The 26793-nt window shown below is 39.8% G+C and overlaps 1 protein-coding gene and 1 long non-coding RNA gene across 2 annotated transcripts; one reads left to right on the forward strand and one right to left on the reverse strand.

Moving 5' to 3' along the window:
- Positions 1–6625: 6625 nt before the first annotated feature.
- On the forward strand, positions 6626–9953 carry LOC143903218 (uncharacterized). The gene is made up of 3 exons (XR_013258650.1): positions 6626–7199; positions 7303–8984; positions 9345–9953. It is a non-coding gene; the product is annotated as an uncharacterized LOC143903218 (long non-coding RNA).
- Positions 9954–17126: 7173 nt separating this feature from the next.
- On the reverse strand, positions 17127–17678 carry LOC143903205 (uncharacterized). Its single transcript, XM_077416661.1, has one exon. The coding sequence runs from the start codon at positions 17676–17678 to the stop codon at positions 17127–17129; it is 552 nt and encodes a 183-aa protein (XP_077272787.1).
- Between the last annotated feature and the right edge of the window lie 9115 nt (positions 17679–26793).

Genomic DNA, 26793 nt, shown 5'->3' on the forward strand with positions numbered 1-26793 from the left:
TGTTCCTTTTTGATAGTACCCGAGATCTCAATAAAATCCGCAGCAGTAATTGGGAGAGATATATTGCGTCAATTTTAAGAGAAAGTTTCGTCACCGACTGAAATAGATGAAGATAAAGTCATTCACGAAATACTAAATATCGATATAAGTAATTCGGAGAAAAAATTAGAAGATCAGTTAGAGATCAACCCGGATGAAACGGTAGAGACACAGGAAAAAATAAAGAAGTTGTACGCCGAACATTATTTAGACCCGATACGACCGGAAACACCCGAGATAAAAGCTGAACTTAAACTAAAACTCAAACAAGATAAACCGTTTCAGTTTAAGCCTCGACGACTTTCACATACAGAAAAGATTAGCCTTCGTAAGTTATTAGACATGCTCGAGAAGAAAACAATACGTCCTAGTGAGTCCGAATACGCCTCGCCCATTGTATTAACGCAAAAGAAAAACGGAGAAATAAGACTGTGCATAGATTTTCGCGATTTAAATAAGTTATTAGAAAAGGATAATTTCCCGATACCGAACGCGCAAGATTTAATTGATGCTTTACGAAGAAAAAAAATATTTTCACGATTAGGTTTAAAGGACGGCTTTTTCCATATCAAAATGTCAGAAGACTCTATCAAATATACCGCTTTTACGACGCCGTTTGGCCAATTTGAGTTTGTATGTATGCCATTCGGATTGAAGGTAGGGCCAGGGAAGTTTCATCGATTTCATCGATCGTTTCAACGTAACCGGAGTCGAAGCCATTACAGAATCGTTAAACAAGGCGTTTGGTCGTTGTCGTTTGAGCTTCGGTTCTTCGTCTTCCCACGCCGTTTCATTCTCAATCTTTGACACGTCAGATTCTTTGCCAGCAACGGTGTTTTCGGCAATCTGCCTTAGAGGTTCGATGACGGGCTTAAAGTGTCTCTCCAACGCAATATCTTCCTCCATTTTACCAGTTTTTAAGGCGTGATATTTTTTGCGAATCGAATTGCTCGTTTTCGCAATATCTTTCACGATTCTCTCGCGCTCTCTAATCTCCTCGCTGCTGTCCATGTTGCGCTAACGTTGTTCAATCGACGCGTCGAAAACAACTAACCACGTTTTGGTATCGCAAAGTCGTTAAATCCTTTTCTGTATCGACCATTCGAAATCGCGCTGTCCTTGTCTATCACCACGAATCCGTACTTTTGTTGCCAACATGTATGACACAATTTACTGAAATCATCGTAAGACATATCTGTGTTTCCGTGATCGCTGTATATGTGTTTCAGATTGGTACCATCCTGTTTAAACTGAATCAATAAATTCGCATTGTCGCGTATAAGATGCTTCGGTATCTTCGCATACGTCTGACAAAGATAGAAAGAGTCAATGTCCGCGTGCCGGCCCATTGCAAAGTATTCTCTTATCGTATCCTGCTTGTCGCATGCCACGTCATCAAAGATAAAAATAGAATTCGGGAGCGCCTCGCTCGGCGGAATGACGTCACTGTTATTCGAGAACGTAAAGTAGCCAATCTCTTCTATCGGTGTTAGTATATTCTCCAAATATCGATATTTCGGTTGTTGCAACGATTTCTAGTACACATACACGTTCTCGAAACGTACACCGTGCGGACTTTCCAGCAAGCTTATCAAGACGTTTGTCTTGCCGCAATTCGACGGACCGCAGATGATACCGCGTATAGAAATCGGTAGCATGCCTCCATGTTTGCGTACCCCTTTGGTTAACGGCATCCTATCGTCAAAGTTTGTCACTTTGATCGTCCGCGATTGTCGTACGAACCGCATTTTACCTCCCCTCCACAACGAATGAATAATAATATCGAGAAAGCTGGCCTATTTATAGAGACGCGTAGAGTTGAGATGCTCAGTCGTTAAAATGTTTTTGCTCGTGTCGGATAACAGCGATATTTACGATTTAACCGCCGAGCAGTTAAAGTATATACTAAAGGTCATTCTACTGCGACAGTTTTATAATCACATAGATTATTTGTGGGATAAGCTTCCCGAACATATCAAGACAGATTCGGAGGTTCAGCAATATCGGCGCTGTTTAATACATTATAATTTGCCGTGTCAGCAAACGCACATCAACGGTCCGCCGCCGCTGATAAAGAACTGCGGCGAATGCCGCCGAAGATAGGTCGAGGTCTGCTGAATCGTGCGATAAACGCGCTTCCGATCGAATTACATATCCCCGGCTATCAATTTTGCGGACCGGGAACTCGCTTAGAAACACGATTGGCAAGAGGTGATCGGGGTATTAATCCATTGGACGCGGCGTGTCGCGAGCACGACATAGCCTACTCGCGTAGCAGCGATCTCGCAGAACGACACGTGGCAGACAATATACTCGCCGCGGAAGCGCGAAAACGTGTCATCGCGAACGATTCGACTCTCGGAGAGAGAGCTGCGGCTACAGCCGTCTGGGCGGCCATGAAGACTAAAACCAAACTCGGTATGGGTTTGAAAACGAAGAAAAAGAAGAAGACCAAGCGAATACTTTCGGTAGCGAAACGCAGCGGTATCCTACCGATCTTGCCGTTATTAGGGGTTCTCGGCTCGTTGGTCGGCGGAGCGGCAGGAGTCGCAAAGGCCGTGAATGACAACAAAGCCGCGCGACGTCAGCTGGAAGAGATGCAACGTCACAATCGCGCCATGGAAGGTCACGGACTTTATCTCGCTCCGTACAAACGCGGACGGGGAGTCTCAAGAAAAAAAAAACGTCGAAGGGACGCTAAAAATTCCCAAGGGTGTAACTACTAATGTGCAACTGCAACAATTGGCAAAACGTATGCGCATTCCATATTTTAGAGGTGTTTTCATGCGCGACTTGTTACCGATCGGCGGCATACGTCGAAACAAGAGCGGTATCGTGAATTTGGATAATACTGATGGACCGGGTACTCACTGGGTGGCGTATGCGAAGAAGGGAGATCGTGCCATATATTTCGACAGTTTTGGCAATCTTCGACCACCGAAAGAATTGGCGCAGTATCTAGAGAACAATGTAATAGAGTACAATCGCACGCCTTATCAGCGATACGATCAGAGCAATTGCGGACAACTGTGTCTGCGTTTTCTACAGTTGGTTGACAATCAATTTAAAGACCGGCGTTACGCTGTTTAATCTCAGTATTCATTCAAACATGTCACTGACATTTACGCTCACCGGCAAGAGCAGCATCCTCGCGGTAAGCTACTTTCCCGCCGTGGATTTGAGCGATAGCGATTACTAGCTCGGTCTAACAGATTTTGAAACCTATCACACGATACCAAATGTAAATTCGTCGAACAATAAGTTCTACTATGACGACGACGACAAGGAGATTACCATTCCCGAAGGATCGTACGAACTGCGTGATATAGACATGTATCTGAAACGCGCTCTTTTATGGGACTCATCCAATAATGTCTCGACAAACGAAGATGAACCGCACCTATTGATTATTATTCATGCTAATAGCAATACGATGAAGAGCGAGATCAAATGCGCTTATCGGATAAATTTCACAAAACCGAACAACATTGGATCGCTGCTGGGATTATCAGCGAATCGCGTGCTGGAATCGCGACAATGGCACGAATCGGATGTTCCGCTAAATATCATCAACTTAAACATCATTCGCATAGAGTGTAACGTGACAGCGGGTGCGTACAGCAACGACAAGTACGTGCACACGATACATGAGTTTTCACCGAGCGTGCCACCAGGATATAAGATATTGGAAACGCCGGCACAGATCATTTACCTTCCGATCATCGTACGGAGCATTTCGGACTTGACGCTTTGCGTCGTGGATCAGGACGGTCGATTGATTGATTTTCGCGGAGAAGAGATCACCGTTAGACTGCATGTACGAAGACGACAGCGATAACGTGAGATGCTCGTACTGAACGAAGCTGAGCAGGTGCGACAGACGAGAAACAAAAAGACAATCCGATTGCCAAAGAAGAAACTCACTGCGTCGAACATTGAATTTTTGAAATTATTTGGTTTCGTCGTACGAAATGGCTAATATCTTAAACATTGGAGGTGAACCGATCTTTGACGACAGCGTCGTCAAGATTGAGACACACACGTACAATCCCTACGCTAACACAACGTTTGGACATAACGATGAGATAAAAATACCCATACAACAGCAAGATTTATACACGTTGCCATGTGAAAGCTTTCTCTACGTTGAAGGACGATTGGTAATAAAGAGAAGGAATGACGAGTCTGTGACAACGCTTGCGAATAATTGCGTGGCGTTCATGTTCGATGAGATTCGATACGAGCTCAACGGTGTGGAGATTGATCGCAACAGAAACGTTGGCATAACTAGTACCATCAAGAACTACGTATCGTTATCGTATAATGATTCTCAACTCATGCGGAATGCTGGCTGGGACGTTACATCGAGCATACCGGAAGGATACTTTAACTTTTGCGTTCCGCTCAAGTTGTTGCTGGGCTTTTGCGAGGATTACAAACGCGTCGTTGTTAATGCTCGTCACGAATTAATTTTGATACGTGCGCGTAGCGATAACAATTGCATTGTAGGAAATCCTGCGACGGAGCCGGAAATCGAATTGTTTAAAATACAATGGCGAATACCTCACGTTACGTTAAACGAGGTCAATAAGCTATCTATGCTACGGGTCTTGGAAAGCGGGCGATATCTTAGTGTCAGTTTCCGTTCGTGGGATCTGTACGAGTATCCCATGTTGCAGAGCACGACCAAGCATTCGTGGGCCGTCAAAACGGCGACTCAGCTGGAGAAGCCGCGGTACGTTATCTTTGCGCTGCAGACCGGCCGCAAGAATATTATGTCTCAAAATGTTAGCGTATTCGATGCCTGTAATTTGACCAACGTGAAACTTTATCTAAACTCCGAATTTTATCCGTACGACGACATGAATCTGGATTTTACTAAAAATCGATACGCCGTTCTTTTTGATATGTATGCGCATTTTTGTAAAGCTTATTACGGATACGATTCCTTCGATACGATTTGCAGCTTGTATACATTCCTGATGGAAAGACCTTTTGTTGTCATTGATTGCTCGCGATAAAACGAATCTGTCAAGAGCGCCACCGTGGATGTGCGAATAGAATTTGATTGTAAAGAAAATTGTACCTGCAAATACTACCGCCTATTGTCTCATCTTGCATGATCGTGTAATCGAATACTGTCCGTTGTCGAACGTAGTGCGCAAACTCATGTAAATTGCAATATCAGCAGACATTGCAATATACGCAGATATTACAATATAAGAGACACTGATGTACCGCGATAAGATACAGATTGCTCCGCCGTTTCGTTATGATCGTACCGACGTTCGTCGATCTGCAGGGATTCACCGTCGGGATGAAATTTGTCGTAATAGAGATGGCGGTTCTGAGAAACGGGACAGTTTTGACACATTACATTTTTACATGTCCCATGCCATGGAGTCTCCTCGCGAAATCCGACAGATCATGCGCTTCCTGGTTGATTGCGAATCACCATGGACTACGATGGGAGGACGGAAACGTGTCCTACAGCATGGCGAAACATCTAATTACGTCGGCCGTACTTGGAGAGGGCGACGAGACGTCGACTCTTGTGTACGTCAAGGGATGCCAGAAACGAGAATGGCTGGTGGATCTGCTTGAGAATAAAGCGAGAAGACATCTAAAAATTGAGACTTTGGATGCAGATTACGAAGATATCGAATCTTTAAATAATCTAGATGTTACTAATACTGTAAGATGCGAAAAACATGTTAAGAATTGCGCATTACAAAATGTATTAAAAATATTTAACTGGTGGTCGCGACACCAAAAAATTATGATTTTTTGAAATAAACTATATATGTATATATAAACGTTTTATTTCCTTTTTCCACATACTTTGTAGTATAATATAGATGTTTTTAGCTGTTCAAGAGCTGTTTTTAGCTGTTTTTTTTAGCAGTTTTTAGTTGTTTGATAGTTGTTTAAAAGCAGTTATACAGATCGCTGTTATACAGATAATTGTTTTAGTTGTTTGATAGCTGTTTAAAAGCTGTTTTTAGTTGTTTAAAATAAGTTTGATAACGGTTCAATAGCAGTTATACAGATCGCAGTTATACAGGTCGCTGTTATACAAATAATTGTTTAAAAGCTGTTTTTAGTTGTTTAAAATAAGTTTGATAGCGGTTCCATAGCAGTTATACAGATCGCAGTTATACAGATAGCTGTTTTAGTTATTTGATAGCTGTTTAAGTTGTTTTAATTGTTTAAAAGAAGTTTGATAGCGGTTCAATAGCAGTTATACAGATCGCAGTTATACAGATTGCTGTTATACAGATAGCTGTTTTAGTTGTTTGATAGTTGTTTGATAGCCGTTTGACAGCTATTTTTAGCTGTTTTATAGCTGTTTTAAAAGATGTTTTAATGATGTTTGATAGCAGTTCAATAGCTGTCTTTTTTCTCGCGAGGATTATTTTCGCGTAACATAATACGCCGCAGATAAATCGCGCGCATTCTCGCTCCTCGTTTTATTCGATAGCGGTTCAGAGTATCCACCCGCGATTGCAAGATGCAAAGGTAAGTAAAAGATTATTTTTCATGATAGCTAGTTTTTGATAATATAATATGTCACAGATAAATCACATACAACCCTCTCTCTTCATTTTTCGATGCCCTATAAGTTGAGCTCGGGCTAGAGCGCGATCAGTATAACGAACATCTTCAGTAGGACGATTAGCGATGAGATTCCGCGTGAATTTTTGTTGAGTGCGTGAAGTTTATAGAAGTATTTTTCCCGAGGGGCATCCTGGTGCGAAAGTGTGACAAAAGTGTAGTGAACAGCGTAATACAGAGTTTTTTAAATGTTTTTTTTTCTGTTTAGTGGATATGGCCGCGATGGGTACGGCGCATTTTAAGGATCGAGGTGCAGATGGAGGATTGGTGGGTGCGGATCCGCATCCCCCGAGATTGCGTGAGTATTTTTTTCTTTTGTGCGTGCGCGTGTTTTAAGAAAAAATATTATTTTTAATGTTTATCTTACAGCTGCGTATGAACTATCATATTCCAGGATTTATTAATATAGATCACTGGCGGTGGGTGCGGGAGGAAAGGCGGATAGATCGCGAACTGCAGAACGTATTGTGGGAACACAATGAGTTCGGCATTTTTTATTTACGAAGACTTTTCGGTGAGGATTATGAGGAGGAAGAAGAAATATGGTAAGATAATCGCTTTTTCAATAAAAATATTGGTAGGCTAATCGTTTTTCCAATAAAAATTCTATCCTTATCTTAATCGTGTTATTGCATTTGTGTGTTTCAGGTAAATAAGTTGCCATAAACTATAATTATTTTCTTACTTCCTCAGTTAAAGTTGCGCTACATAACAAACCAAAATTATTATTGTATCATTTCTTGTTCATGCGTAATATGATTAAAAATAATTTCCTTTTCATTTACCGTTCCTTTTTGTTACGCTGTCTTTATTTAATAGTTTTCGCATAATTTCTGAGCGAGCGCGCGAGGGAGAGATAACGCAAACGGGAGAGAGAGAGAGAGACGGCGCGAACGAGAAGACGCGCGCGAACGGGGGCCGGGAGCGAGCGCGCGAGGGTGAGATAACGCGAGCGGGAGTGTGTGACGTCACGCGGACTCCGCGGCGCGGCGAAACGCGGACTCCCTCGTCCCGCTCCGCGGCAAAAACGCGGTCGCCCCGCGGCGCCGAAAAACGCAGACCCCCTCGCCCCGCGGCGCCGGAAAACGCGGACCCTTCGCTCCGCGGCGCCGGAAAACACGGACCCCTCGCCCCGCGGCGCCGGAAAACACGGCGCCCGAAAAACGCGGTTCCCCCCTCCCCCTCCTCTGCGGCGCATGAAAAAACGCGGTTCCCCCTCCCCCTTCCCCCCGCGGCGCCCAAGAACGCGGTTTTCCCCCCCTCCCCCTGCCCGCCGTTCCCCCCCGCCCGCGGTTCCCTTCCGCCCCTCACCCCTTCAGATCCCCGGAGTAGAATCGGCCTAGCTTACCTACTACTTCTGCCGTCTATCAGATTCTCCGCCGGGCCTTCGAACCGTTCAGACATGTTCACGAGCCATTGTTCTATTACATTACTGCATTAAACGAGTTCTTTTCTATTTGTGAGTATTTATTCCCGGTAACGGGATTGCGCGCCGCGTTCGCGAATGAGTGCGTGAAAGTGTGTGCTGCGAACGCGCGGTCAAGCGCAACAATATTATAATAGTGGAGGAAGGGACGCTACTCTCTTGTTCCTTTTGTCCTTTTCGTGCATTGTTGTCAGGGAGACGTGTTTTGGAGCCGCTCGACGCAAGTATATGTGAACGACTTATTTAGTTTTCTCGTAACCGTCCTACAGAGCACATCGCAGTATATCTCAGTAAAAATGAATGAAAAACCTCATTATTCCAATCAAAAAAGCTCTCACAATTATCCTGTGCGTAGATCAACTTCGAGAAAACAAAAATTTACGGGAAATCGACACACGTTCGAGCAGTCCACCGCGCATACCAGTACGTCTGCTGAAAAACTATTACGTACTAACGACGAAGAAATTGTGATTGATCCAACTCATGGGTATTGCATTCCAATATACACGGACTTGACTAGGCGGGAGTTGCTCGACAGATGTAAGGGAAATAATACGCAAAATAACAACGAAAGTTACAATGGCTTGCTTTGGCACTTTGCTCCGAAACACCTCCACAATGGATTGAAAATCATTGAATTATCCAATTATCTTGCTGTTGGGATATTCAATGATGGATTTCTATCAATTCTGAAAATGTTCAGCGTGATGGGAATAATAATTGGATTTGCAGCAAGGAATTATGCCGCCGATAGAGATGAAACGAGGCTGCGCCTAGCAGAATATCGTCATCAGGCTGCTTCGAAACAGGGTCGATTAGCTCGAAGGAAAGCTTCAGCAATCCAGCATGTACTTTTCGAGGAAGAGGAAGGTGAATTATATGGGCCTGGAATAGCAGATTAGCTGTAAGTATGATATTTCTTGATTTATAACAATGAAATCAATATTTTTATCTTTAAACGCGTTTTTCTCAAAACGACATTTTTCGAATTTGCTGCAGTTCTAACTCGAATACAAATCATCCGATCGACTTGAATTTTTTTGGAGCGTGTTTAGTATTTGTTTTTTTATACAATGACCTTCCAGTTTTTTTATTGGATGAAAAATGTCAATTTGCCATGCATAAAACCGCGAGATTTTTAAGCGTAATTTGAACTTTTTTTTTAAAACTCCGCCATTTTGTTGGATTTTAATTTTTTTTCATAATCCTAGGTCATTGTACGGGAAATACCTTCTAGTTTAACGGACATTTTTTTTTATTTCAGGCACTCTGAAAGCCGCAATCACTGCAGCAGTGGGAGCACGTTCTTTTTTTGGAGACTCGGGAGATGACACATAAGTCGCTGAAAATTGATTATTTTTATACAAAAAAATTACTGCACATAGATCATTTATACACAAATATATTCTCAAAATTTCAAAACATTCGATGCAATACTTTTCTTTTAATAAATTCCCGAAAATCACCTTTTTTTTGGGCAGTCACACTAGTTGTGCCCCTTAATCTGAAGTTACAGAGACTTGTAAACTGCTGTATCAGATTTATCTTTGATTTGCGGAAAGACGAGCATATAACGCAATATCGACGACGCCTAGGGTGGCTGTCCGTAGAAAATAGAAGAATGTATTTTCTTGGCTGTATGATGTATCGTATCATCTACATGCTTGCCAGTATATCTAAGTGAACTTTTTACCCCACTTAGCCCATCGCTCAGAAGATCCACTCGAATTGCACATTCTTCTTCGCAAACCTTCCATATTCCAGCTTTCCGAACGGAAATATATAGAAATTCCTTTCAAGTATCGGCCATCTATTTTTGGCACTTTCTCCCGGACAATATTACATCAGCTACTATTATTGCAGTTTTTAAGAATCTCCTCCGATCCTACCTGCTGTCATCCGAATTCTCAGACCAAGTTCCTTAGATATTTTAGCGTGTAGTTGTGTATAGAGTACTCGTAGTATTCTCTTCTTCTAGTATTACCTGCGTTCGATTTAGTTGCATTGTGTTTCTTTATTTTAGTTTGCTTGTAGATTATGTGCTTTTCTAGTATTAAGTTGCGTTTAAAGTTAAGTTGCGTGTCACTGTATCTTTATTTTGTATATTACTATATTTTGCTATTTTTGCCCTTTAGCTATGCTTGGGCATAAATATACTTATTAATCTCTCTCTCTCTCTCTCTCTCTCTCTCTCTCTCTCTCTCTCTCTCTCCCTCTCCCTCTTTCTTTCCCTCCCTGTTTTTATGTACAATTCTTTGAGATTCGGTCATTTGGAACCGGTTTCCAAAAAGATCGGTAACAAAAAATAGTACACTTTATAGCACTCTCCGGTAAATTCTGTCCCTACTTTATGTATAATTTTTTGAGATTCAATCATCAATTATTTTTCGAAAAATTGAAAAAATTAAAAAAACCGGTTTCCAAAAAGATCGGTAACAAAAACTATACACATCATGGCGCTCCCCGTAAAATTCTACTCCTACTTCATATATAATTCTTTGCGATTCGGTCAATTAATTCCCGAAAAATTGGAAAAATTTCTGATACCGATTTCCAAAAAGCTTGGTAACGAAAAATTATACACATCATGGCAATCCCCGAAAAATTCTACCCTCACTTCATATACAATTCTTTGAGATTCGGTCAATTATTTCCCGAAACATTGAAAGAATTAGGAAAACCGGTTTCCAGAAAATCGGTAACAAAAAATTATACACATCATGGAAATTCATCACGGAAATTCGATACCCAGAGAACGATCAGCATTGCGTAGAAAAGAAAGATATCAGGAACAGGAAGATTCTCATTATCTGACCTCCTAGATTAATAAAATAAACTTTTTTAATCTGTCAAAAATATTTTAATTTAAGATATATAATTTTAATACTATCTCTATTATTATCTGACCTCCTAGATTGATGAAAACCTCCTGTTTTTTGCATTGTAATCATGGAAATTCGATATCCAAAGAACGATTAGCATTGCGTAGAAAAGAAAGATATCAAGAACAGAAAAATTCTCAGCGTGAAGGCTTAAGCAGAACGATGATCGTCTTTTTTAAAGAACGCGCGTGCAAGAAGAAATACGTCACATGATCATGCGCTGGCCACGTGGTCATGAATAACTTCGCGCCAGAAAACATTCCCATGAAATTGGCAACCATGCGCCAGAGTAACGTCACCTCTCCATTATTTTCATGAGCGCGAAATATCTTTACATATATTTACCTCTTTACATATATTTACCTTGTTTTATTTATAATTCAATTTCGGAACCAATTTCCAAAAAATCAGTAATAAAAAATAATACACATCATTGCCATCCCCCAAAAATTCTACCCTCTCCATTATTTTCATGAACGCAGGATATTTTTTTAAACATATATTTAAAATTTTAAGAATTCGAAGGAAAAAAACAATTAAATTTCCTTTATAATGTGAACAATTTTTTAAAATTCGGTCAATTATTTCCCGAAAAATTGGAAAAATTTCGGATACCGGTTCTCAAAAAGATCGGTAACAAAAAATTATACAGTTTATAGCACTCCCCGGGAAATTCTACCTCTGTTTTATATACAATTCTTTAAGATTCAGTCAATTATTTCCCGAAAAATTGAAAAAATTTCGGATACCGGTTTTCAAAAAAATCGGTAACAAAAAATTATACAGTTTATAGCACTCCCCGGGAAATTCTACCTCTGTTTTATATATAATTCTTTAAGATTCGGTTGAAAACTGTAGATTTGCATAGCGGACAAACATACACAAACATACATTCATATATATATATATATATATATATATATATATATATATATCTTTATGGTTTGACACATACTAGGACCAACTATAAGTAACATATACATAAGTATACATTGATATACGTCAACACCTTAATGAACATTTTGTAATTATTTTTCATATGTATAAGCTATAAACAAAGATATATCAAAATTTAGTCTTTTTTTATGCTTTGTTATTTGTCGGTACCACTAAAAAATGCATTAAAAACTGATTATACATGATATACATAACTCAAAATGCAGTATACATAGTTTTGTGATACTCATATACATTGTATTTTGTAATTAATTGTGGTTTGTATACATTATATTAAACATTACATCAAAAAAAGGAAGTTTCTTTTGTATGGTAATTTAATGGGACCGTAAAAATTCTAGTTTACTTCTTTAATTTTTAATTTTTAATCAAATGTATAAGATTCATTGGTATATTATTTTTATTATGTAAATTAAATTACAACATTCATCAGCTTTTTGTAGGCTAATTAAATATTATCGAAGACAACGTTTCAAATGATTATTTACGCGCTAGGAAGATAGAATTCACAAATATAATAAAACAATGAACAAATAATCATTGTATTATTTTAATCTCCATATCTGAATACTACAAATACTACGTTTAAAAGTATATGTGAGAATACATCATAAATACGGATGTAAGAAATTAATTCAAAATTTTCCATCAACGGCGTAACGTCATATATGGGGTCCAATTTCTTCGATGTAATGACAAAAATCAGGACCGGCCAATTAAACTATTACTATTATTAAATCTTGCCGAGATTTATGCGGTTCACATACATGAGCATACAGTTCTCATTATATAAATTAAAGAGTTTATCCTCTGGTCGTAGGCTAGTTAAAAATTTGAAGATAAGATTTTAAAAATTTGCACAAAAAATGTTGACTCCGCAAATTCTTAACTAGCCTACGGACAGACAATGAACGCTTCAGTTTATATAATGAGAACAATACGTTCATGAGACGCATAAATCTTGGTCAAATTTAATAAAAATAATAATTCAATTAGTCGGTCCTGATTTTTGTCACTACATCGAAGAAATTGGATCCTATATATGACGTTATGTCGTAGATGAAAATTTTTGAATTACCATGCTTATATGTTCATTGTTTTATTATATTTGTGAATTCTAGCTTCCAAGCATAGATAAATCATTTGAAACGTTGTATTCGATAACATTTAATTAGCCTATGAGGAGCTGATGAATGCTTTAATTTACATAATAAAAATAATATGCCAATAAAACTTATAAATTTTGTTAAAAATTATTTAAAAATAATAGTGTAATTTGCCGGTTCTGCTTTTTATCGTTACATCGAAGATATCGGACCCCATATTTAACGTTACGTGATTGATAACAATGCTTTGCTTTTTTATATATGCTATACAAATATATATTTGTGAATCCTAGCTTCTGCAAAGGTATAGCATATATAAAAAAAAAGCAAAACATTTTCATCAATCACATAATATCAAATATAGGATTCGATTTCTTTGATGTAACGACGAAAAGCAGATTTGGCAGATTAAACTATGGTTATTAGATAATTTTTAATAAAATGTATAAGTTTCATTGGCATATCATTTTTATTATGTAAATTAAAGCATTTATTAGCTTCGTAGGCTAATTAAATATTATTGAAGTTAACGATTCAAATGATTATCTATGCGCTTGGAAGTTAGAATTCACAAATATAATAAAACAATGAACATATAAGCATTGTATTATTTTAATCTCCATATCTGAATAGTACAAATATTATGTCTAAAAGTATATGTGAGAATACATCATAAATACGGATGTAAGAAATTAATTCAAAATTTTCATGGGGTCCGATTTCTTCGATGTAATGACAAAAATCAGGACCGGCCAATTAAATTATTGCTTTTATTAAATTTGACCGAGATTTATGCGTCTCATGAACGAATCGTTCTCATTATATGAATTGAAGCGTTTATTGTCTATTCGTAGGCTAGTTAAAAATTTGCAGTCAACATTTTTCATGTAAATTTTTAAAATCTTATCTTCAAATTTTTAACTAGCCTACCACCAGATAATAAACTCTTTAATTTATATAATGAGAACAATATATGCTCATATGTGTAAGCCACATAAATCTTGGCAAGATTTAAAATAGTAATAGTTTAATTGCCCGGTCCTGATTTTTGTTATTCGGAGAAATTGGACCCCATATATGACGTTACGTCGTTGATGGAAATTTTTGAATTAATATTCTTGCTTCCGTATTTATGATATATTCTGACATATACATTTAGACAAAGTATATGTAGTATTTTTAGATATGGAAATTGAAATAATACAATTCTCATATATTCATTGTTTTATTATATTTGTGAATTCTAGCTTCCAAGCGTAGATAATTCTTTGAAACATTGGGCGCGTTCAGCAGACACAACTGTTGAGTTTGTCTTATTGGTCACGTTCAGCAGACCAAGCCGCTGAGTAGCAGTCGAACGTGATTGGCTCTTACTTTTAGAACCAACCAATCAACACTTTGCGTTGATTGGTTGGTTCTAAAATTTTCCTCCGGGACGTGTCCTCCATTGAGCTTCAGCAGCCTTGCTGAATGCGTGCCACGCGGGTTCGCCACGTAGTCTTCCAGCGAAGCTGTCGCTTCACTCCACTTCATCAGGTGACCTTGCGAGTCGGACCAAAGAACGTGGGTGCTGTGAACAGACGCAAATTGGAACGAGTTGTGATCTTGAGAACGTGATCAAATCCGGCGGCGGTGACTCGCGTCGTGCTGTCACCGCCTTGACAGGGCCACCTGCCTTTGCGGCCAATCGATGAATGGCCACGGACCTTTCTGATGGATGCGGAGGGTACACAGCTGCGGCGTATCCCTCGCTCGATGCGTCGGCAAGCCTGTGCTTTCCCGCTTGTGCGTCTTGTCCCCGCTGCCGACCAGCGTTTGACGCGTCAGCCGGGGACGAGGAGGGCAGCTCCTCGATGACGCCTTCCGCTTTGCGCGTTCGCGGTGTGAAGCGGATCGCCCCATCGTTCTCTTGAGTCACGCGACTGAATAGAATCTTTGCGCGAATGACCACGGGGGCGATCCACTTCAGCGGATCGACAAGGACGTTCGGTTTTTCCGAGAGCCGCTCTTTTCGAGAGTTTCGCGTACGTGGCGCGGGTGAATCCGCGACACGCGAACGTGTCCCCTTTTCGGAGTTGCCACACACCGAGAGTTGACAGCGGGAGTGGAGCGAGGGAGGGATTGAAAGAAAGAGGGAGAGTCGTTTTCCCATGAGTGCGGTTCGTGGTAAGCGGTGCTCGTGTGGGACGCCTGACAAGCGACTTCTTCGTCGTTCTGCGGCCCTTTTCGAAGCGGAACCCGCCCGCCGTGCACAGTCCCGCGGAAGTTCGGCCTGTTTCGCGATCGCAGCGGACAGAGTGTTCGCGCCCGAAACAACGTAGTCGACGGGTGTCCTCGCGTAACGCGATCGCTCCCTGCGGATATCGCGATTGTTCGTCGTGAGCCAACTGTTGCCAAAACGTGCGAATGGCAGAAACGGCGCGCACGCGAGGGCCGTATGTCACCGTGCGGAGCCGGTACACGCACACGAGGGGCGAGGAGGGCGCACCGCCAGAGGATGCACTGGTTACTGTCCTGTCGTCCGGGTGACGAGGATCTGCCGGTACAAAGTCTTTTCGATGTCCGTGACGAGGCGTAGCGGTGCCATCGCCAGCGCGTCAACACGTCGGCTAAAGCGGGTAGCAAATTGGCGCCTGTGAGAAGGTGTTGATTCAGCTACTCGCCGACACGGTCTCTTGCGACCCGTTAAAAACCACCCGTAGCTTGGTGGAGTGGAGGAGCTTGATTCTCGAGGACTCCATGATGAGGTAAGAAGCATCCATACTCATTCTCATTGAATGGGCGAGAACCGTAACTAACTCCATGTGTTTCAGGTCTTCGTACTCTCGCAGAACTGACGGTAGAAACTCTCCGAACCGGCGTCTCTGTGGAACTTACGCTCCATGGCGGTCAGCAGGCTGTTCGGCCGGTCGGCAAGTTTTCGACAACGTTGTTGGCGGTCTTGAAAACGGTAGGCGGACCACGTACCGTCCCGTCTCCGGTGCGAGAGGGCGTTTGCACATAAAAGTCCTCGCACCTCTGTTCATCTGGCGTGAGGGCGGCGGGGTGGAAGGCTCTGCTTCTTGCTCCCAGAAAGCGGCGCAACGAGATCGGCCAGCTCGTTGTCGGCCGTCGCTTGAAAGCTGGCCGCGCGCGCGTGGAGGCTGAAGCACCGCAGGCCGCCGGACGAATCCACACCGAAGGCTGTCTTCTGCGCGTCGGGGCATGCGCATGCGGCCCGCCCTTCGAAGGCCCTCTCGAGGATGGGGAGCAGACTTCTGCTCCCAGGAGCACTCGACAGGATCTCCAGCGAAACTGCGCATCGCTAGAGGCAGTCCCTTGAGATGGGGGCCACGTGGGCGGGGCTCTTCTTGGTCGTTGAGCCTTGTACAGAGAAAGGCGAGGCAGCACGAACGCGAACGGCGGAAATCGTGACTCCGTCTTCACGAGGTGAGATTCACTGGTCACCTTCCCGCGGGTTGACCCGGATTTCGACCCCCCGATTCCGAAAATCGACACGTCGGAGCGAGATCGTTGCAGGTGCACTGTTGTCGAGCGACGCGCGATGATTGAGACCTCCGATCCTTGATCGATGAAGACTCGAGCGGGATGCGAATTGCCGTAGCGGTCGGCGACGGTCACTCGCGCGGTCGCGAGGAGGATCGCCCTTGCGGTCGTCAGCGAGCGCACAGCGGACAGCGCGAGACCTCGGTCGTCGATGCTGACGCGGGAACGTATGCTCGTGAAGCATCGTGTGATGACGAGCTTTGCACGTGAAGCAGTTCTTTGTCGATTGACACTTCGCGACGGTGTGATTGCCGAGGCAATTGTAACACAATCGGCTGGTCTCGACAACCGTCTTTCGGTCTGCGGCGGACTTGGATTTGAAGTCACTACACGTCATCAAGGAGTGTTTCCCCTTGCACAAGGCGCACTGCGGATCGGAACTGTTTTTTTGACCCTTGTTTCGCGAACGTGGTCTTTGCGGACCGAGTGGAATCGGGGGCTTTCGCGGCGGATTTCGGTCTCGCGGCGTTCAGCGTGAGGATGCGCTTCGAGATGAAGTCTTTGAGTTCCTCATGATCCGGCGGATCGACGGAGTCGCGGGTGGAGGACTCCCACTCAAGTCGCGTTCGCGGGTCGAAGAGCTCGACAACCAGGTGGTTGAAGAGGTCCATTCCGTGGGACTCGATGGGCCTCCCGATGCTCTCCTGAAGCATTAACTGCGGCCGTGACGGCGTTGTGGACGCGGCTCAGCTCATCTGCGGTTTCTCCTTTCATCTTCGCCACGGCGGTAAACGTGGCGAAGTTGGAGCGGATCAGTTCCCTCTTATTCTCGTAGTGTTTACTGAGAATTGCCCACGCGCGATCGTAATTCTCACTGGTGATTGTTAACGACTGTATTAAATTTTCAGCCGGAACTTTAAGACACGAGCGGAGGTAATGCAGCCGCTCGACTGCCGAAATGGACGACTGATCGCCGATGACCGACCGAAAGACGTCACGGAAGGACGGCCACTTCTCGTATTCACCCGAAAACTGCGGCAGCTGTATACGGGGCAGCGAGGTTTTCAACGCGCGGTCGTTACCGTGCTCCACCGGTGTGGAGGCTTGCGCGGGCTTGCGGCGGTCGGCCTCGCCGGACAGGACGCTACGCTGCTGCACGTAAGCCATCTCGGCGGCCTCGAGTAAGTTTGATTGAGCGTACTCACTTTCTTTCAGCGTAGCGGCCTCGAATCCTTGTAGCAGTTTCGAATCAGGTCGTGCTGACTCTCGAACTTGCCCACAGGTCGTCGAGGATGCGAATGCGGGTCTCGATGGCGGCGAGGGTGATGCTCGCTTGCCCCATCTTCTTCAGGTTCTCTTCGGCTCTTGAGATGCGTCTGAAGAGCTCGTGTTGGCTGCTGACCATGTTGCTCTGGTCGAGACTCATGGTGGTCTTTCGTTGGAGGAGGCACTCCCGAACTCGCGGTTGCCGGCGATAATCCGGCTCGAAGGACCAAAAATGTTCGAGAGCACGCGGTAGCGCGAGAGAGCGCGAGGTAGAAGACGACCACAGAAAAGGAGACAAGTGAAGAATTGAAAAATAAAACAGATATATTCAAAATGTATGTACAAGTATTTACAGTTCTTTTTTCCAGTGGCCGAAGAAAGCCGTGAAGCGCGCACAGAAGCTACGGCAAGCGACGCGGCGAAAGCGTGTTCAAAACGCGGAATAGCGAAAGGAGATGTGCAAAGCGGCGAAAAGCGGTGTGAAAAGCGGTTTTTCTGTGATCTGCGAGCGAAATCGATTCCGCGGCGCAGCGGCGGTCCTTTTAACGCTTCCGAGGCGAAACTCCCTCCCTGCAGATTTCTCCGAATTTCGGGAGGGTGATTGGCCACCGAAGTCCCGCGTCATGAAGCTGACGTCACCGGTTTCATGTTGCGACCCGACGGGGTCGTCACCTGTTTTCGAGTGCTTTGTGTATAGCATGGATCGTCCCTTTGTTCCAGCGTTATTGTTGTTTGACTTTATTATTGATTACAATGTTAAAGTTTCTAGAAAGCTAATCCCGAACGATCCATGCTATACCGAATGTTCCGCGACAATTCCTGAGCGGCATTTCACGCGAATATTAATTTTCTCAATTTGCATGTGCTGACATGCAGCCGAACGCGACTTCGTCGCGGTGCTGAGTTTTCGATCTCAAACATATAGCCTGTTATGTAAAATAAATTATATATTTATACGTATCTATGATTTACCTGACTGTTAATTTTTTTTAAATTAAAATTTTGATTTATATTTTTATATTTATATATTTATCTTTATCTTTATATTTTTATATTTATATTTTTGTTTATATTTATATATTTTATTTATATTTTTTATGCGATATATATATATATATATATATATATATTTGGATTATTTTTCTTTTTTAAAACATAATAAATAGTTGATAATAAACTGTACGTGATGAACTGAAGTGTGACATGAACGCACAGCTTGCAGCGTTGCCAAATAATTCCTTGAAAGTCGCCATTAAAAATATTTATCTATAAACCACATTTTAAGTCAACTTTTAACATAAATATTTTGTTTAAATATTTGGTGACTTTGTATTTTTATCGGCACTATCGAAAGTATAGAGTTTAGCGAATATGTGTGTAGCGCAGTTAATATTTAATATCTTAAGATATTTGATAAACAAATTATTACATTGAAATGTGAAAAATAGACTTCTTCGATAACGTCACATATAAATATCAAATTTTCAAAGTCGAAATTCTTCTTTATATGTTCGGTAACGTGGTTTAATTTTTTTCTGGCGTAAAGATATGCATTTTAACTTTCTTGTGCCAAAAAATCAGTTAATTTTTAAGACTTTGGGCCATGAAAGGAATACCTTAAAATATGTAATTTGCAACATGCATCTGCATACTTTTTCTTAAAAGCACCTATGTCTTTTTTATACCAATTGATTCCTCTTATTATTCTGTGCATAAAAGTATTAAGGTAACATTACCGAAAACTTAATGTTTTACAAGATATTTTGTACCTATTTTATGTCAAAATACTAGAATTTTTCAAGCCTAATAATTCCAAAAGTTCTTAATAAAAAAATACTTTATTATAGTGTTTTGAAAAGCTCTCAAGATTAGCTACAAGAATATGTATTGAAAAATAGAGGTTTCCATTTTAGAAATTGAAGGTAACCTTCACGTGATCTTCAAACGCCTATCCAAGGTCAAACTAATGACACCATCTTATGTGCCCCTCGAAACCGTAAAAATTTTGTCTGAAACATTTTTGCTGAAAATGCTTCGTTGAAGAATTATCAAGGTGCGTTTTTTAAAATAGGACACTCTGTATAGTAGAACAGAAATGGAACGATAAATTATATTACAACATACCCAGATGCATAAAAGATCACAGAGATGAGCAGAGAGTCAACTTTTCAGCGCTCTCACGAACTTCTCCCGCATTCTGACACCCTTTAAATGACCGACTTTCGTTTTCTGTGGAGCATCTAACGACGTGTAAAGCGTGTCCCTGTTACGCAGGAGCACTGGCGACGTGTTTCTCCAACTGGACGTAAATGTCGAGTACACCGACAGCTTGCTGTTCCGTCGCGTCGCCTAGGCGATGACACGTCTCGACTCTCGCCGGGATACGAACGAATTCCGACCAGCTTCTCTCGGACGTCGCATGTTAACACATGGGTGCCCAGAAGCGCTTTCCGCTCTTGAATTTACGAGAAGTAGTGGCATTTGCTATATACCATGACGTTGTTGCAACAACTATGAGAATATACCATCAAGAGAACTATGACAAGCGCGCGGCAAGAAAATATATGGTATTACATACATACATATATGTATATACAAAATAATCTACGCATTTAAGAGGATCATATTTATTTATCATATTCTATTTCTTTGCCATCTCACTGTAATCAATTTTGCAACCTTGTATGACTAAAAGTGCCGTTATGTGTAATAAAATCTATTTAAAATCGGCTTTTATTGCACAAGTGTAGCTGCAGATTTATAAAAGTCTTTCAAGTATTTTAGAGAGACCAGCTGATAAATGAATGTGATTTATAAACGCATAGAAACCAAGATTTGTGTAAATAAAATATGTGCAGTAAAATAATTTTTTTAGCTCGACATTTTTGGTCTTTCTGGAAATTCGGAAAGAATAAAATTTCACTATTTTATTTATCATACTCTCTAAAAATCGAAAAGTAAAATATCACTTAAAACGAATAAAATGCAAGTGTAACGAAAAGTGAAACATTGAGCCTGTGCACTTCGAGCAATTCGCCGCTCTAAAAAAGAGTAAAATTACGCTCTATAAGTTGAAATAAAATCGCACTCTATTTGAATGAAAGGAAACTCTTTCGAGTGCATAGGAGTGAATTATCACTGTACAATTTTAATTGGCAAATTTTACTTTGTTAGAGTCATTTATTAGTCGATCTTAAATGAATCTTTAGTGATTTACTATAGCTTTAGAGTTTTAAAGGTAGAGCAAGATTGTATCACTCTAGTAGAGTAACTGCTCTAAAAATTTGAGTGACAAATTCACTCCTACCTTATGAGTGCCCTCATTTTCTCAAATTAGAATGACAATCCTCTCTTTTGGATTGACTATCGTAATCACTGTAATATATTGGTATATAGCACTGTAATACAGTCTGTCAAGTAGGAGCGTGGTCGGCCTAATTTATAGAAAAATTGAGTCAGCAAAATTTTGAAATATTTATAATATATATAAACATAGATACATTCTATTTGATTAGAGTAAGATGCAATTACATTAATAATGTGTCCAGTCGCCATCGCCGTCGATAATTGACTAACATCTCCGAAGCATATTTTGCACTATTCGTACGGTAAGGATCTCCATATTTTCGACGAATCTCTCAAGATAATTGCTTTAAACTGAATATTTGTCTTCCACGAAGCTTATGCTTAAGGAGGTTCAGTGGCTACAAAAAATGCAGCCAGTTTCATGAAATTTTAATGTTGTTCTGGAATGCAAAATAGAATTATATGAATTTTTGGGGAATTTTTCACCGTCCCGTTTAAAAAAAAAATTTACTCCAAAAATTGTACTTTTTAACATAGGTTTTTATGGGAAATGACATATTGCACACCTTCAGAATGAAATAAGTGCAAGAAAAAAAATGCAAATGATAAGGAAAAAAATATGCACATGTAACTTAATAATTTACAAATAAATGAGTGAAAGAAAGAGGAAGGTTACCGCACATTTTGTAGAAAAATTAATTATTAAAGCATAAATTGCTTGATTTTTCGTCTGCTAGACTGCCACGGTCGTGAACGACGTGAACAGCAGCACGCACTATACAAGCGGCGACCAATCAGAGCAATCCCCTTCTCTCCCACTACTTCAAACGCTAGTGCGCTGTTACCAGAACCCCCGCGTCCCACTACTCCCCCCGATGAAGCCCTCGATAATTGCCCAAACATTTTCGATCGGATTTGCATCGGGCGACTGTGACGGCCAATCAAATTGATTGATGCCAGATTGCTCCTTCTACTCAGTACAGAGTCTGCTCCGGTGTTTCGGATCATTATTCTCCTACAAGAGATCCAATCTTCATTTCCTTTTTTATAAACCACGAGTTGGCAGATAGTAACAAGGCCTTTTTTATAGATTTCCAACATTTTGTCCGCATTCAGATTGTGTGTAAACACGTAACACGTAACACAACTTCGAAGCGTGACGCATACGCGGCACTCATGATGCCTATGCTTTGCTCTGGCAAAACTTTAACGACAACTGTATATTAGTAAACCACTCTATGAGATTTAGAGAATATATAATAGAACGCACGCACGCACACACACACACACACACACACACACACACACACACACACACACACACACACACACACACACACACACACACACACACACACACACACACACACACACACACACACACACACACACACACACACACACACACACACGCGCGCGCGCGCGCGCGCGATATATGTAATTATTTGTTTACAACTAATGTATTTTTATACTATCGCAGCTTGCATTCATATTTTTTAAACGATGACGAATAATACGTGTATTAAGTATTTTATTGATTTTATTTTTTATTTTAATAAAATTATCACTTAAAGTATTTTTATATATTTATCTTTTACGGTTATGAGAGAGATGACGTCAACTTCAAATGTGTAATATTTATTGCGTAGTACTGTTTTTTTTTCAAACGTCTCTCTATATAATATCATATAGTTGCAAAGAAGAGCACATACAAAGTGTTTTCTAATTTTCAGTTGAAAGCAATTCAAAGAGATACACATTTTTACGGTTAAAAGGAATTCAAAGAAGTATATACATTTTACAATTTTGGTTCTATGATTTTACGTAACTTTGCAATATCCTGAGCTTCAAATCAAAGAGAAAACAACTTTTACTATTTCCTCGTTAGTATTAAATGCAAATGTGATGGTTAAATATTCTAAATGAGAGTAGCAAATCCTTAATTGTTATAAATAGCAAGTTACTAAGCGGTTCAAAGCGGATTATCGGATTTTCCAGATAGGAGTGTCCTTCTCGATCTTACCAATACAAACGTGGGTTTAATATTAATTATAATTTCCTCTCGCGGGAGAAATTTTTATAAGACTGTCAAGGATCAAGGACTGTTTACCGCGTATGCTCGTCAAGATTGTATCGGATTGTAACGAGGTCTATTTATAACGGACTTATAACATTGTCGCGTTAATCGCAACAGAAAGTGGACCGCTGTCGCACGATTTGCTCCCTGGTCTCATTAGCCTAATTATCATTCTGTGCCAAAGAGAGATAATCTTGTCGCGATATTTTTAATAAGCAAAAGCGCGGACAGCCGTATAAGGTATTAATAATCCTAGCCCTCGTTGCTTTCGGCGGGACTCACTCGGCGAACAAGATGTGTGTTGCTCGTGCTTTTGAGCGTGAAAACCACCTTTTCCTGCGACGGTAACAAGGCACTTTGTGTTCCGGTAAAACGACGGAACCTCGGAGGAAGCGAGTCATACCGCAAAAAGCTCGTGTGCGCTCTCGTATAACGATGCGCGAGTGTAGCCGTATAGCGAGTATCTCTTGTGTAGCCCGCTGTAAAAGCTCGAGAACGAGCGCGGATAATTGAGGCGCAAAGGACCAAAAGCAAGTCCCATTTTTCTATGTTATTTAAAATAGATGAGAACTAAACAATCGTCTTGCGTACAAAAGTTTCTTTGTTGATTTTGAACGTTGATTTTAAATGCACGCTATCGATTGCAATCTTTAAAGTTAGCACTCCGTCTCTAGAAAATCGGTACAATTGATAAATAAGAAGATTTTTACTCTTTTCTTTGATTTCATCGCCTCGAGTGTTCGTTAGAACTCTCAAGAGGCTTCTTGAAACTTTGATGAAATTGTCTTGTTTCCGCGAAAAACTTTTACGCTCGCTGAAATTGGGAAAATTTCCACTCGAGAGTAAAAAAATTGTCAGAGTTTCATCCACCAAGAATGAATTTTTTTTAACGTATTAGAAATTATAGATGTGGATATCGATGAGAGTGTGAACGTAGATATGGAGAGTAAAAACTTTCCTCGAAAATCTGACAGTTTTACGAAACTTAAAATAGCTTCAGTTCTAAGAGAGAATTTACTCTTATATTCGTATTTATATTTTTAAGTCCTTAATTACTTAATTTATACATATTATTTAAACCCTTTTTTGAACTTTAAATTAACTTTAAAATAACTCTAATCAAGAACCCTTTGAGGAAATGCCAGAACTCTATCAATTACATTGAAATTCTCCGAAGGAGATGTTAACTTCACAGAAGTTAAGCAATCTATTTCCTAGAAAAATATCAGTTTCAAGCTTTTGACCAACGATCTGACAGTAGAATAACAGATCGATTGGGGGAAATATATTTTATAATCATTATTATTCACATATATATATTATTCATTATACATTACGTATGAATTATCCGCAATGGGATTATTAATTCTTAATTTGACAGGGAAAACGGAGCTCATTACTACGTAATGTTTCTGAACTATGCCAATGTTGAATCTATTTCTGTCACTGACATTTGCATGTATGCAATGATCGATTGGCAACGGTTCGATATCTAGGATATTAGGTATCATCCAGTGCTATGTCAGGATATTGCCGAGATCGGATTAATCCGCTGTAAGTAGGAGGTAATAGAAAATACAATAATATTGCGTAATCGAGAGATGGGCGGATTATTTACATTTAAAAAATCGATTGAAAAATCGATCTATGAAATCGCATTGACAGAAGCATCGAATGCACTACGTAAATTTATTAAGTTAAAAACACTCAAATTTATTCCAAGAATTGAATCTTCTATTCTAAGGGAAATTAGAATTGAACGACAATGTATTCAACAATTTTATTATTATTTTTGAGTCAATTATTTTTGAATAAGTAATCCACGACTGTTGCTTAATTCTTTGATTATTACAAATCCTCAAATTTGTTTGTTAATCTTAATTGACTGTTTTTTTTATTTATAGTACGTAGAATTTCGATATTTTCATAGTAGATATAATATACTTTCGCAAAATATTTTTGCAGTAAAACCACGATACTGTTGTGCGCAAAACTGTAGTAAACTGCGATGATGATGCGAATCAATAACTTGCATTGAGCATACATGTATCAGTGATTTGCATATAAGCATAACACGTTATCATATCCATTGCTATTCGTCAACTTCGTAGTTGAAAGAGTATGCATATTAAAACGCATTTTATACATCGTATATGAATGGTAAGATCCAATAATGGATGTAATATCCATGACATCTGCAATCCAGTGCAAGACAGACATTGTCTTTATGTTTACAACAATGCTGCTCTCAACAGTAACGTTTTCAAAATTTTGTAAAAATGACCAAGTTTATAATTTTGCGTACATAATTAATTTATATGTTATAGTTGCAACTATAACACCATAACAACATTTTAATAAGAATAACAAATATAATATAATTTAAAAAAAACAAACTCTTCTTATATATATATGTATATATATATATATAAATTATCTTCTTATACATAATAAACAAACAACCTAAGATTAATATATGATCGTATTTTTACCGTCGATAAAATCTGATAAAAATTTGAAATTTTAATTACGTACTATTTTTGGAAAAATTAGAAATAAAACTAGAAAGTGCGTTTACAATATAAATATAAATGTTATTTAAGTTTTGAATCTAATAATAAGTTCAAACTGAATTAATAAGAAAGTGAATTATTAAAAATTGGGATTATAAGTGCTCTCAAGTATTCAAGTATTCAATCGATAATGAAAGGAGCCAATACAAAGAACAATTGCGTTTAAAGAATTCAATCTTTGTTTCTAAAACCCCACGGAATATTGTATGTAATATGCACCAACACCCGCATCACTTTTATTGGCTCCTCTCTTTCTCTTTCTCTCTCTCTCTCTCTCTCTCTCTCTCTCTCTCTCTCTCTCTCTCTCTCTCATCTCTCATTCTCTTTTAATATTAATTAAAAAATAAAATTTTTGAAAGTATAGATTGTATGCGTGATTTTATTTTCATTTGCTTTCGACTTTCGACTAAAAATTTGAACCTTGATTTTATTTTACCTCAATATTTTTAGAAAAAAAGTTGATTTTATGTAAATTAAAAAATTTTTTGAAGATATTTTACTAGTCTTATTATATAGCATTAAAAAGAGAAATTTTAATATTATGTATAAATGCAATCAATAGTTAAGTTTCGATTCGAACATGTGATATTGTTTTTATTGTTTTTTATTATACGTAATCATGACGTAAGTAGCAAAATTTTACGTGATATAATTTGATAGAATATTTAAGTATCTCAAAAACATATTTTGACGTCTGAGGTGAAGAAAATAATGTCTGGAACGAGATGCTCTATAGTGCCTCGGCGAGAAGCGTCTCTAGAGGAGTATCTATTAGTGGAATGACTTCAACAGATTTTTTGTTAGAAAAAAATTACACGGGCATTTTTTCACATTGACTTCTGATGCTTGATAAAGCTTATTTTATTCACGAAAAACTGAAAGATATACTTTTATATACATGGAAAAAGTATTGAAATGTCTATGTGGCACATATGGAAGTAGTTGAGTTTTACTATTACAAATTTTTTAGTATTTAAATTTCTATAAAAAATTAGCAAAATTGACTTAAAAAATAATACAATAGAAATAAAGGCCAACAATCGAGCAAGACAAAATGTAA

The sequence above is a fragment of the Temnothorax americanus genome, unplaced genomic scaffold (genome assembly GCF_048541705.1).
Source record: "Temnothorax americanus isolate GAGA-0224 unplaced genomic scaffold, ASM4854170v1 Scaffold44, whole genome shotgun sequence".
Lineage (NCBI taxonomy): Eukaryota > Metazoa > Arthropoda > Insecta > Hymenoptera > Formicidae > Temnothorax > Temnothorax americanus.

What these genes read in the sequence shown, in the direction of transcription:
- LOC143903205 (XM_077416661.1), bottom strand. Translation starts at nt 17,678, where the DNA reads ATGGCTTACGTGCAGCAGCGTAGCGTCCTGTCCGGCGAGGCCGACCGC.